General features: G+C 41.2%; 1 protein-coding gene across 2 annotated transcripts in view; it reads right to left on the bottom strand.

The window, feature by feature from the left end:
- The window catches only part of ERAP2 (endoplasmic reticulum aminopeptidase 2), a 43,724-nt gene extending 34,417 nt beyond the window's left edge, over positions 1–9,307 (bottom strand). Inside the window, exons 1-3 of one of the 2 annotated variants that reach the window (XM_064596418.1) lie at positions 9,172–9,307; positions 5,248–5,942; positions 1,550–1,688 (exon numbers count right to left, since the gene is read on the bottom strand). In XM_064596418.1, coding sequence (XP_064452488.1) covers positions 1,550–1,688; positions 5,248–5,801 — 693 coding nt within the window. In that variant the 5' untranslated portion in view covers positions 5,802–5,942; positions 9,172–9,307. Of the gene's footprint in view, positions 1–1,549; positions 1,689–5,247; positions 5,943–9,171 lie in introns of those variants that run through there. The other variant, XM_045899162.3, reaches the window with a different exon arrangement.
- Positions 9,308–14,404: the final 5,097 nt, after the last annotated feature.

The raw sequence follows: 14,404 nt of genomic DNA, 5'->3' as shown, positions 1-14,404 counted from the left end.
TTTCTAAAGATAAAAAAAATTCTGGGGTAACTGGGTGGCTCAGGTGGTTAAGCGTCTGCCTTCAGCTCAGGTCATGATCCCAGGGTCCTGGGATTGAGCCCTGCATTGGGCTCCCTGCTCAGCGGAGAGCCTGCTTCTCCCTCTCCCTCTCCCACTCCCCCTGCTTGTGTTCCTTCTCTCGCTGTCTCTCTCTCTGTCAAATAAATAAATAAAAATCTTAAAAAAATTTTAAATTCTAATATAATGAAACCACAATTATGTTTGTATCACATTTTAATGAAAAGGCTTTAAAATAATTATATCTTTATTTTACCCTCCATGATTATTCATATGAAAAATGACATTAATATAAAGCTGCTGGGAAAGAGACTGAACTGCCCTTAAATGAACATACAGTTAGAAAGCAGACTTGAAGTTCAAGTAGAGGATCATTTTTACCCGGAAATGAGTAGGCTAATTGAATTGCTGTCTGGGTGATCAAGGAAAAACTAGGGTATGTGTCACGTGGAGTATTGTCACTTTTCCCGCTGATCTGCTCTGCCAATATATCAGAGCAAATACCTTTACCAGCATGAAACAGAAATCTAGGGAAATTCAGTGTCTCGTGTTATCGACTCATTTCTCTCCTTCAACCACAGAGGCTGGTCACTGTGGAAGGCAGAGAGAAAAATGGGGTAGGGCCCCTTGCTGGCTTATGATGGCCCAGCTGCTTTCTGGGATGCTCATTTTGCTGAAGCACGATCAGAAGAGCCTCTATTTTTGTCTCACTTTCCAAGTGGCAATTGGGAAATATTTTATATTTTGTCCAACATCACAAATGGCAAGGACATCATTAGTGAGGAAATATCAAATGAGGCCCGCAGTCAGTGGTATCTTTCAGAGTCTCTGAATTTTGAGTGCAAATAAAGGGTTCAAATGTCTCTTTCAGTTAAAAAAGTGTATAACTATCATAGATGATTTTCACAGATAATTTTAAGAATTACCCATGGAACTTAAAAAAAAGGGGGGGACTTCTAAGTTTCATCAGAGACCACTAGAGCAGAATTTCCAAGGTGGAGCCCAAGCAGGGTTCTCTAGATCCTTCCCACTCTACATGTGGAGTCTGGACCAGCCGCAGTGGTATCACCCGAGAGCTTGTTAAAAAGGCAGAACTTTGATCTTCACTGGTGCCAAGCCGAATCAGAATCTAAATTTTAACAAGATCCTCAGATGATTCATCTCAACATTAAAGTTTGAGAAGTGCTGCTCTGTGTGGTTTTGAATTTCATCATTGGCCAAGTAACACAGAATGAAAAAGAACATTGTTTCCATATGAATACAAATCAAATATAAATCACGGTTTTTTTTTTAAACTTCTGGTATAACAATGCCCCAACCAGAATGATGTTAAAATCTAGAAGGATTGGGGTTATTATATAATATGTAGATGGAGAAAACAAATTAATGGCTTAAATATTGAAAACAAGAAATGTTAAAAAAAAAAAAATACAACAAAGACCAAAGCTCAACTTGAGAATGATTCCCCTGAAGTTTCTGCAAGTGACAATACCTTTGGCATGTTGGAGAGTGCAATGTGTCCACTTTCTCTTCTTATCTTGATGGAAAAGTTGGCTTTAAACAATGGTTCATCAAAGCAAGGGAAAGCCATCCGGGCTTCAGTTGGCTCAAAATCTGTTACTGCAATTATTCTGTGAAATGAAGAAACCACCGGCCAGAATTTCACAAGTGAAATCAAGAAAAGAAATGAACTATACCTTCAGAACACAGCTTATCAAACCTGGAGGTGATATATTTGACTTCTCAAACTTCTCAAACTATAATCTTAGTGAATCTAGGATGTCTTTTTAAATAAAACAAGGGTAAAATTTTGTTTAGTACCTGCCAGTCATGAATAATGCACAGTGCTGGGCACTCTGCTTCTATGACCTCTTTCATACTCATAGTAGGCAAGGATATTGAGACTCAGAAAATCTGAGTAACCTTACCAGGTTCCTTAGCTACTAAATGAGATAGGTATGCCCAGTCAATTTGATGCCAAAACTGACTCGGATATTAGTAGTTAAGTACCATCTCTCAGGAGGGGGCTTCAGTTGGAGATTTGAATACTTGTGAATGTGAGTGATGTCTTAGGTTGTGTTCTCAGAAAGCAGACCCTGTTTTATTAAAAACATGCCTCCAGGAGATGTTAAGGAGGTAGGGAAAGAGTGAAGAAGCAGGATAGGATAGAAGAAAAAGCCAGGCTGGATCCAGCTTCAGTCTGATATCTGGGGAGCTCTGGAATGGAAATTACACCTTTAAGTTTTCCCCTGAGCTAGGATTTCATATTTTGTACACCCTGGGGGACCTAACTCCCAGGAACTTCTAGCTTTCTCTGCTTGCCAGCCAAGTAGCTCCAGTCCTGAGACTATAATAGGTACATAGACATTCTGACAAATCTCTATACCCCATCACCTTGATAATGCCTGAAATTGTATAATTACAGATTTATTCTTTGGACTTAAAGCTTCAATTAAGAAACAAACCTGGAGTGCAGACTTTTATTGGAGAAGGAGGGGAGAATAAAAAATCTCTAGAGTCAGATAAAGGGTGGGAAGGGCCAGGAGGGAAAAAAAAAACAGGAGGGACTGCCAGGCTAATTTTGTCAATTTACTTTGCTTTTATAATATAGATTGGAAAATGAGGCTGGGGATTGGGATGATTTGATTTGCTTGGAACTTCAGGCCTTATTTGGATTTGGTAGCAGCTACTAGAAGTATAAAGGAATTCCACATACCTGGAATAACTTTTCACAAATGTGAAATTTTGTTTATAGTAAGTCTACAGTAGGAAAGTAAAAAAATTAATATTTTTTTCTGCTACTTGCACAATTAATTTTAGCTCTGCGTGTAAAGTAGTGACTTCTTGCTTCTCAAAGAGCTATTGTTGACTGGATTATTTTTATATTTTAGGTTAAGGTGTGTGTGTGTGTGTGTGTGTGTGTGTGTGTGTGTGTGTGTGTGTGTGAGAGAGAAAGAGAGAGAGGGAGGAAGAGAGAGAGAGAAAGAGATCCATGAGTCTATTGACACTGTGCTGCGAATCATCCTATTTGTTAGATCTACTATGTAACTGAGGATGAAGAGAGCTACTTAATCACAAGAAGAGTCAGAAATAGCCTGAAGTTAGTTATGGGAGACATGTTGAAAAGTCCTCCAGCTTTACTCAAAGAAAAAAATCTCCCTCTCCAGTTTCCCACGTCTCCCAAAATTATATCCTTAAAAGGTATTTCCTTGCGGTGGAGTCTTTGTCACTTGAGAAAATGAAAAAAAGCCATGACTGGTCACATGTTGTTAGTGAGAAGCTGATGATAAATTCCCTATCTAGTACTGTGCTGGCTGAGAACAGACCCTTAAGAATTGAGGCTGCAATGAGAGAAATGTCCCAAAGGGAGGGGCAAAGACATGGGCTTGGGGAAGTGCTCTCCTACAGACCACTGAGGCCTGGGGGCAGGGGGCACATGAGTCCTCAGAGGGTAGTGAGATCACCTAAGGTGGGAAGAAGAGATAATGTAGCAGACATTGCTTAAGTCACCTACTCATTCCCCTTCTTCAATTCCAGTGGAATCCTGATTTTACTCAAGAAGACAATGTGTCCAGATAAAAGAATCACCTCTCAGAGTCCCTTGCAACTCATTCTGGCCTGACTGAATTCATTGGGTAGGAAAACTTTGTAAAACCCTCAGTTGGAATGTTTCTTTTTGTCTTTTTCTCTCCCCTCACTTCCCCCTTCTTCTGCCTACAATGTGAACTTGATGCCTAGAGGTACAGAAATCATTTTGTATTAGGAGGAAAGCCATATTCCAAGGGTGCTGAGCAGAAAGATAGAAGCTGCCTGGGTCCTGGATAGCACTGAAGAGTGCCGTAGCAAACCTGGCCTGTCCTGTTTCTAGACTTCTTCTTGCATGAGAAAATAATGGCCCCCTCATGTGGTTAAACCATTGTATCTGGGTTTCTCTAACTGACAGTTGAGTGTCACAGATCAAAAGTGGGAAAGCACTGAAACCCTCCCAGATGGGCCCTGGCCCTGGACAACCAAAGCATCCACTCTATGAAGAATCACTGATTCCTCTCTTTCTCTAATTTCACATAACTGTCAGAAAATTCTGTCTGTTTTACCCTCCAAAACAAATGCCACGTTCAATCACTTCACTCCATAAGCACTGCCCAAGCCACCCTCATTTCTTGCCCACACCACTGCAATGACCTCCTAAGTGATTACTGTCCTCTGTGTTCCCCTCTCTGTAATGTACTCACAACATACACTCGAGCTTTATGGAGCATACATCAGATCAGAACTTCCTGATGAATCCCCACCGCACTGGAGGAAAAGCCTAAACTCCGTACAAGAGGCTCAAAGTCTTTGCCTGATCTGACCCTTTTCTACTCTATTTATCTCCTTTGTCACTGTCCTCAAGCCATGCTAGTCAGTCAGCCCAACCTCAGAACCTTCACACTTGCTGTTCCCTTGTCTGGAGATACTCTACCCAAAGATGTCCTCATGATTTTCTCCTTTTTTCAAATAATATTATTTTCAGTTTAAATGCATCTTCTTAGCAAGGACTTTCCTGACCACTTAGATCAATGAGTTCCAATCCCCAGCTACACTTTCTTTCTATTACAGCACCTCATTTTATTTCCTTCATAGCATTTATCATTTACCTTGTCCATTTAATTTATTTTCTTGACCTGGTTGTCTCTTCCCACATACCTTAGCAAGTGCTCAATAAATGGGAGTTCATTAAATTGATCATATTTCTCAATTCTCCAAACAGACTTGTTCCTGCCTCCTGGATTTGAGTCATGCTGTTTCTTGGGTAATGTATACACACTTTCACTTCCTTTCTCTCAACCCAAATCTTACTTGTGTTTCCTTCTGGTCTCAGATCAAGACTCACCTCCTTTGAGAAGTCTTCCGTATCTCAGCTTTCTGTGTCATGACCATCCTTCCCCCTAGCACAACAACATATCTGTCTCAACACAGTCACATACTGCTCTCTTCTCCTAGTCATTCTCCCTCTAGTTGTTTATGCCTCTGCATTCTGTGTTCTCATCTTGACTGAAATTTCCTTAAGAAATAGCAGAGCTTCTTCTTCTAAGTTTCCATGGTTTATTGAGCTTTTCATAAATGACTGCTGAAATGTGCTCCTGGCAAAGAGATGTAACCCATAAGGAAAGTATCACTAAAGACTAAACAGCTAGAGCAATGTCTTACCTTGTTTTACCACCACGAGTTCTGTATGTGCTTCTATAAAACCCTTCAAAACCATTGGCTAACTTGGCCTGGAAGTTGATAGCCACAGAGTATCTCAAATCAGCCATTAGTTTCTCTGGAACCAACAGTGCAATTTGTTGATGAGCAGGATAACTCAAAACGTTCAGCTTTTTTCCTGGTTTCCTGTATCTCAAATCTTCCTCTGATTGAAGGATGACATTCATGACTTCAAGGTCTTTGCTGTGCAAGATGATAAATTGAGTGGCATCTCTGACCAAGACTTCAATCTTCTCAAAACCAACGAAGTCCAACGAGGTGAGATTTGGATGAACCAAAAGGTCATAGTGGAGGGGAATTATCATGCTGGGGAGCCTCAGCTTGTTCCAAGGAAACGGTTCCCCATTGGTGGCTATGGGGAAAGCCCTAGGGTCCTTATTGAATGGATCAGTAGATGACATTGAAAACTGAGAACAAATGCACATTTTGGGCATGATGATTGAGCAGTAAAATCCCATGTAAATATTAAATAGCAGTTTTCTGCATGGATTAGCCATTGCAGAAGAATGGATACTAAATCTATTCTGTAGAAGACAAATTAATACCCAGGCTAAGTCTCATAATTCTCTACAGCACTGTACCAGCTCCAGTTACGTCACACAGGATCTGAATGATATGTTTCAATAAGTGGATTTGATCTAGAAGGAAAAAAAAAACATTCATAGCATGTAGAAAATGAATTCAATTAATAAATAAATCCTTAAAAAATAAAAGTATATATGTGAATGGAGAAAACCTGCTTTCATAGAATCAAGCCAAATAACCACACAATAAAGTGGAAATTGAGCTATCATTTGGTTATTACAAAAAATCCTGTAGAGGCCAAATGAAAGGACTCTGCCTTAAAATTACATGTATAGAATTCCCTCTGCATTCCTATGCAATGAACATCAGGCAGGTATGTAAATTCATTGCATGTTAAATGTTTTTAACATTTGGCTACATCATTCTGGCTGAATCCTGGACACCTGAAAATAAGCTGCACAGGTGGTTTCTATTTTGTTTTGAGTCACAAAGAAACTATATTCTTTGGATACCAGGTTTAATTATTAATGGCATTCAACTTCACCTCTTTCAATGAATAACATCATCTGAATGGCTTTATTCTATGGCTGTTGCTGGAAAGGATGCTGGTCAAGGTATATTTCCAATATACCAAAGCTATAGAAATAAAACTGAGTTTATAATATTCTTAGTGAGAATATTTAAAAAATTGTTTTGATGTTCTTCGTCTTAGGCTACCTTTGAAAATGCAATTAAATCAAACTGAATTTACTGCTTCTAAATAGAACTAAGATGATTTTTTTCTCATTAGAAGGGTAAAATAACAAAACATAAAGTGAGGACAAACAATACTATTAGTTTAGGTGATTCAGCTCTGACTCTCACCCTGCCACCTGCCTCTACTTACCTCCTCCCAGCTCCAACTCAGCCCATGAATGGTTTCCTTTCTTTCTTTTTCATTAGCAAGCTCTTTAGAATTAATCATCCCAACAGTTACTTTGATTTTCCAATTTGTAATATTACTGCAGACAAGCAGGTATTGTTAAAAGAACAAGAAGAAGAATGGTAAAATAAGGCATTTCAAAGCCAAGACAAGGACACAACCTAAGGGTCCATCAATGGATGAACAAATAGAGGTGATGTGGTATATACGCCTGCAGTGGGATGTTATTCGGATATGAGATAAAAGGAAACCCTGCCATTTGCAATAACATGGATGGAACTTGAGGACATCATGCTAAGTGAAATAAGTCAGACAGAGAAAGACAAATAAATATGATATATCATGTATGCGTGAAATCTAAAAAAGCTGAACTCAGAGAAACACAGTGGAGTGGCAGTTACCAGGAGTTGTGCAGTGGGGGAAATGGGTATGAACTTCCAATCAGAAGATTTAACAAGTTCTAGGGATCTAATGTACAGCATGGTGATTATAGATAATCATACTGTACCTTGCACTTGAATGTTGAATAGATTCTCAATGTCCTCACGAAAGAGTAGATTCGTAACTTTCTCACCACAAAAAAGAAGTGGTAATTATGAGATGGGACAGAGGTGTTAGCTAATGCTATGGAGGTAGTCATTTTGCAATATATAAATGTATCAAATCAAGGTGTTGTACACTTTACCTTCCTTTTTTTTAAGATTTTATTTATTTATTTATTTATTTATTTATTTATTTATTTATTTAACTGAGACATAGAGAGCACAAGCAGGAGGAGCAGCAGAGGGAGAGGGAGAAGCAGGCTCCCCACTGAGTGTGGAGCCTAATGCAGAGCTCCATCCCAGGACCCTGGGATCATGACCTGAGCCAAAGGCAGATGCTTAACTGACTGAGCCACCCAGGCGCCCAAGGTGTTGTACACTTTAAATTTACACAATGTTATAATGTCAATTATATCTCAATAAAGCTGGGGAAGATTTTTTTAATTAAAAAAATAATGACACTTCTCCTATCTTTTTCAGATAAGCATTAAATTACGGCTAGGGGCGCCTGGGTGGTTCAGTCTGTTGAGCGTCTAACTCTTGGTTTCAGCTCAGGTCATGATCTCGGGGTTTTGAGATTGAGCCCCACATCAAGCTCCACGCTCAGTGAGGAGTCTGCTGGAGATTCTCTCTCCCTCTTCCTCTGCCCCTCCTCCTGGGTGCTCTTTCTCTCTTTTCTCTCTCTCAAATAAATAAATCTGAAAAAAATTTATGGCTACCAAACCTCAGTGTTCCAAGAACCTCTGACACACAAAACCACAATTGGTGTATTTGCTTAAATTTCTGAATGTTTGAAAAATGAAAATGTTTGAAAAATTGCTTATTTGATAGCTGATAGGCTTGAGAATCAGAGTGCTTGGATTCTAATACTAGTTCCAGCATGCTTACTGATATGATTTTGGGCAAATTTTCTTCTTTTTTGGGCATAAGTTTCCTCATCTTATAAAACAGTGTATGAATCATACCATCCTCAATTTAGGAAGATTAAATGAGGGGCGCCTGGGTGGCTCAGTCAGTTAAATGTCTGCCTTTGGCTCAGGTCACGATCTCAGGGTTCTGGGATCCAGCCCCGCATCGGGCTCTCCACTCAGCGGGGAGTCTGCTTCTCCCACTGCCTCTGTGCTCTCTCTCTCTCTCTCAAATAAATAAATAAAATCTTTTAAAAAAAGAGAAATAATTCATGCGAAGAATTTGTCATAGCACCACAATTAGCATATACAAAGCACATATAGCATATACAAAGCACATAATGTTAAATATTAAATTATTATTGTGATTATTATTACTTGAATTCTCTGGCATAGATTAAGGATTATTTCTGTCCCCACCTGTAGCAGACACACTCCAAGAAAGCTGTATTTTACTGGTAAGACTGAAGAGAAATGTCTTATTTCTTCATATTCATATAGAATTTAGCTTTAGATCTAGTAAGGACTTGAAAGGCTAGCTAGTATGTCTTTGGTGTCCTGATAAAGAAACTGAGGGGAAGTGATTTTCCCAAAATCACATGGCAAGTTTCAAGCAAAACTGGGACGAAAATACAGCCCTTGACCCTTAGTCTAGGGGTCTTTCCTTTATATTCAATAGCATGTCATTGAACAAATCCTGGGATCCAAGATGGGCAGCAAATGTTTGGGAAAGGCTAAAAGATCTCCGGAAGAGGGTGAGTCAGTAAAGCAGAAGGGTTCTTAAGTCCCAACCTTAACCTCACATACATTCCGAGGCAGCAGGGCCAGATTCACCCCCTTTCCCCAGAGCCTCACCTTACATGACAAGATCTCCTCACTACAGCAGTTTTATACCTTAAGTTCCCAGAATTATTCTCACTGAAAAGTTCTGAGTTTTAAGAAAAATTGAAGAGAAATGTTGATGTGTTACCTTAATCCACGCTGTTGCAGATTTGAATGAAAGAGAATTTACTTTTGATTTCACTTTCTGTTCCTGTAAGACCCGGAACTTGGCATACTTACTAATTACAGCACTGGCTGGTTCGTTATAATATAGACGAATGGGGCTTAGGACAAGAGCTTTAGTACAAAAAGCACAAGACTCAGCCCTGCTTCAAGCCCTCCTCCATCATCTGTGATTGGACCATATAATTGTTTTGATTCTGCCCCTCTCCAGTTTGTTACGAAGTCCTTTTGATTCTGCACTTTCGATCTCTTTCTATCCAAATATTTAAAAATTCCCACAGTCATTAAAGTAGTCTAGGTCCTCTGTACTCCTCACAATGGCCTTCAAGTAGGTCTCCCTGGCTCCTCAAGGCCAGGTCTGGCAGTTTACTGGTCTGATGCCAGGCAGCAGATTCATCCTTTACGCTACTGCTTGATCATGCCACTCCCAGCTTCAAACCTTGCCGTGGTTTCCTCCTGTTTACACAGAGATGCTGATCCTCATGTGGAGACCATGGGGGGCCGACTGGCAGCCTATGCGCCCCAGGGACTCTCTCATGCTCGGCCTGGTTATTTAGATCCTAGTGTGTTAAAGGGCAATGCACCCACACAAGTGTTATTCTCAAGGGAAACATAACAAGCTTGATTCTTACTGTCTGACAGACCTTCCTCATATTCTGGTATTCATGCTTCGTCCTGCTGTGCATTGGGGTTTGCAACCTGTGCTTTGGCTCAACATTCAAGTGCTGCCATGATTAGATCCTAGTTAACTCTCAAGCCTTAATTTTTTTTTTCTCTTGCAGTATTTTTTGTCAACCTGGATAAATGATTTGATAAAGCAGAGGAGCAATGTCCAGGAGGTAGCCTCCACCGAGGGCTAGAGGCACCGGGTTGAATGGGGACCCTCAGGGTGGCGTTTCGCGTGTAGTTAGAGGGGCACCATGAGGTATGAAGGTTGGCTGGAAACAGGGGAGGGGGGAGGGGGACAAAGAAGAGGAGGCACCACTGGCTGACTCTTGGGTATCTAATTCTGCAGCAGGGGAAGAAAGGGGCAAAGGATATAGAGGAAACTGGGGGTATTTTGGTGACATTCCCTGTCACAAGGCCCAGCTCAGTGTATGTATGTTCTCAGAACTCTGCCCTGCCCACGAGAACAGAAGCGATGAGGGAGAAGGAAAAAACAGGGTTCTGGGATTGGGCTGCAGAATCCTAGAAGACAAAGTTGGGGAAGGTCCAGGTGACTTCACAGCTTATTATTTAGAACTGTTCCTCACCAAAAAGGGTTTCTAATTTTTTTTTCCTGATAACAGAATAAGCTTTGGGATGTTTGTGGCCCAGGAAATTCACATATCTCACTCTTTCACTTTGATAAGGAAAATATGTGTCCTAAGATGGCCAACCAAGCCAGTGAGAGTCCCAGTCCTTGCCCTGGGGCTCTTCCGGGTTCTACTCCCTGCCCCGCTTAGCGCAGGCACCAAAATTGCTAAGTATGTGGAAGTAGAAGTATATAAATTGCCCCCTTTGTGCTCAGGGCTCAGACCTTTGGAGACCACCCTCCTCTGAGCCTGCTGGTGTTAAATAAACCTCCTATCCTCCAAGATCTCCGGGTGCCGCTTGGTTCTTCCAATGGGCAATCCAGTCCAGGTTCCATAACAATGTTACCCTGGGTTTCTGAACTGTCCCTCGCTCAGACTCTCCTTGCTGGCTCTCTCTAAAACAGGAGCATTCCTGGGGCGCCTGGGTGGCTCAATCTGTTAAGCTCAGCTCAGCTCATGATCTCAGAGTCCTAGGATCTGGCCCCATGTCTGGCTCCCCACTCAATGGGGAGTCTGCTTGTCCCTCTCCCTTTACCCCTCCCCCTGCTCGTGCTCTCTAACAAATAAATAAAATCTTTAAAAAAAAATAAAATAAAAACAGGAACACTCCTACATGAATCCACCCTTGACTGCCACCACCCAGTGTCTTATCACCTCAGCCTGCTTAATTGTTTCTTTAGCATTTGTCAACTTCTGATACTATATTATTGTATTGATGTATTTGTTTGTTTCAATACATTTGTTTGTCTCTCCACTAGAACATAAGCTTCTTGTGGGCAGGGAGTGTGGCTACTTCGTTCACACCCAAATGCCCAGAGCCTAGAGCAGAGCCTGGCCTCTAAGTTCATACCTGCTGACTGAGTGAATGCATTTGCAGTATTTTCCAGTTTTTTTCTTTTTTCCTTTTCAGATTGCCCTGTACTCGCTCCATGCTTCAGGCAGAACTTTGCACTGATAGATGTGCCCAGCATGTCCCCATCTTCCTGAAGCTGCATTCTATGTGTGAGACATCTCTCTCAGTGTCCCCTGTGTAAACCTACTTGTCACGAGGCACATGTCACCTTGGAAGTGACACAGAGGCTCCTTTCCAGTCCCTAACTATAGGCATTTGTTCAGTTAGTGCTACTGACCCTTACCTTCTGCTCACGGGTTTGTGCTTTCTGTTCCTCCTTAAACCATCACCTCCTGAAGGCTAGGGGCCAAACACCATGCCTCCACCTCTTCCCAGCATCTCACCGGGTGTGTGTGCCTCATAGACACTCAACCAACGGGTGAGAATGAAGAATGAAAATTAATTTTCCCAAGAGTTGAAACTTACTTGCCAAAATGTTCAAAGATTTTTACTAATTTTTATTTTTATTTTTTTAAAGATTTTATTTATTTATTTGAGAGCGAGAGAGAGAGTGAGAAACAGCATGAGAGGGGAAAGGGTCAGAGGGAGAAGCAGGCTCCCCGCTGAGTCCCTGAGGCAGGACTCGATCCCAGGACTCTGGGATCATGACCTGAGCTGAAGGCAGTCGCTTAACCAACTGAGCCACCCAGGCACTCAAGATTTTTACTAATTTTTAAATGGAAAAATTTCTCAAATGTATTACAGATGTTTCCATCCCCTTAGGGTGTTCTTGACAGATTGGAACTTTAATGACTCAAGTTTTGTTTTGTTTTGTTTTTTAATTACAAACTGGACCTAGAATTAAGAGAATTGAACTTGCCATCTTCCTTAAAATAAGTCACTTCCTTATGTCCAAATTAGAGACAGTAATACTTTCCTTAATTATTACAGAGGGTTATTGTCAATGTCAGAATCAATTTGAGACATGTGAAAATCAGTTTATAAATGTTTTGTAAACTTTAAAGTTGGTTACATGCATAGTACGTTGATAATAACAATCAGTGATTATGTTATGTTGTAATAAAATGCTGCCCTTGAGGCCAGTGACATGTAATAAATAACCTGGTGTTGCTATATCTTTTTGAGTTCTTGTGGGTACTCTACAAAGTTTATTTCAGTGCCTCCATTATTATCAGATTGTTATTTACTTCCTATTGTTACCTTCAACTAACCCCAACCTCCAACCTAGACCTGTCTCAAGATTGTTCCTTCTAGAGTGCTACAAGCTGGGGGGCGCCTGGGTGGCTCAGTTGGTTAAGCGACTGCCTTCGGCTCAGGTCATGATCCTGGAGTCCCGGGATCGAGTCCCGCATCGGGCTCCCTGCTCAGCGGGGAGTCTGCTTCTCCCTCTGCGCCTCCCCGCTGCGCACGCACGCACTCTCTCACAAATAAAAGTGCTACATGCTGAAAAAATGAACAAATAAAGCTGGCTGGACATAATTATTTCCTACTGCTGTGTTGTAGGTGGTGAGATTTCGGAATAAACGAACTGATAAATAGTCTCCGGACAGATGACACGTTACTGAATCTCCTTCTCCCCGCTTTGCTAGCGTGGCTGTTGAATTCTCTCCCCTTAGCACAGGTACATCTTGACCTTTGTCGGTGCTTGATGGTATCACTCTGCACACCCAGCCAGCTGACACGTCTGAAAACCACTTCCTCTTCTCCGCCTTCCATCTCTTTTCAAAAGGATCTCTAAACATCTGTTGAGATCTCTAAAATCCTTCACAGAATGATTGCTATGCCTCTGTTTATTTTTAAATAAACAGAGGCAGAATCTATAAAATGGTTTTAATATTTTTAATTTAAAAAAAAGAAAGCTTCTGATAGTACAAAGACCCAGAGCCTGTGCAAAATATGGAGAGAGGGGGTGGGGTGGGGTGGGGGTGGGGACACAGAATTCACCTGGTAAACACATTCTGTAGCTTCTTTTAAAACTCCCCTAGTTTCAACAGAAAACGGGAAGAGCGTAATGTCAGAATTTTAAACCAGCAACTGACAGGAAGATGGTTTTTCAAAAACTGATACCTTTAGTATGCCTTCCACAACATTTATTAAAACCCAAAACAGAAGAATGCAACGACAAAAATCTTACACTGCTAAAGTAAAACAAAATATTAAGCAGAGCTGACATTAGACAACTGAGATTGTACCACATTTAAAATTTTTATTTAATAGCCAAATGAAAAATTCTGGTGCTTCTGTCATTTTCTGAATATTACCTAAATAACTGATGACACATTTTCAAACAGAATAATGGCTGCAAAAGAAACCAGAGCGGTTCTGAGCTTCTTAAATACTTTATTTTGAAAGGAAATTTTAATGCTTCCAAATGATTAAACCACCGAATTAAACCAAAACACATTTCTTGGCTTCCTACTATTTAAGGATAGAGCTTAAATGTCCATAAGAACTTCTACTCTGGCCAAGATAGAGTTGGGACTGGGATTTATCCTCTCACTAGAGACAACCAAAAAATGGACACAGGACAGTTTGAGAGACGAAGAATATCAGGCAACTGGAGGCAGCAACGATGATCCCAGAAGAGAAGGAAACAAATGAGGTCAGCCCTGCAATTGTCCCAGTTCACTGCCTTGAGGGATTCCATGCACCTGTGCCTGGAGGGAGACCACAGGCAAAGCCCAGCAGACATTTTCTGTTGAGGAGATGCAGCTGAGATTCTGGGAAAGCAAGGAAACTCGAGTTCATAGGAAAAGTACTGAGAGGACAGAGCTACAGAAAGAGAGAGAGAGAACGTGCTGTGGAGATCTGCCGAAGGTTCCGCTTGAATATTCAGCTGATCATTGATCAGCACATGCATGTGCAGAAAATGCATAAGCCAGAGACAGAAGCACTGGCAAGGATTAGAGGTAATGGTACCTGGCTCCCACACGCAGGCAGAAACAGTGCCTACATCCACCAGTGCGACTGGAGAACCTCAAGATCAACAAGCCAATAAGTAGAGTACCCAGAGGGGTCTTGCCTCAGTGGGCAGGAGCAAAGACCCTACA

The sequence above is a fragment of the Mirounga angustirostris genome, unplaced genomic scaffold (assembly GCF_029215605.1).
Source record: "Mirounga angustirostris isolate CCGP_5_RB_7025 unplaced genomic scaffold, mMirAng1.0.hap1 SCAF_7, whole genome shotgun sequence".
Lineage (NCBI taxonomy): Eukaryota > Metazoa > Chordata > Mammalia > Carnivora > Phocidae > Mirounga > Mirounga angustirostris.
The sequence above is the reverse complement of the archived record's forward strand: the minus strand, read 5'-3'. Positions and strand labels throughout refer to the sequence as shown.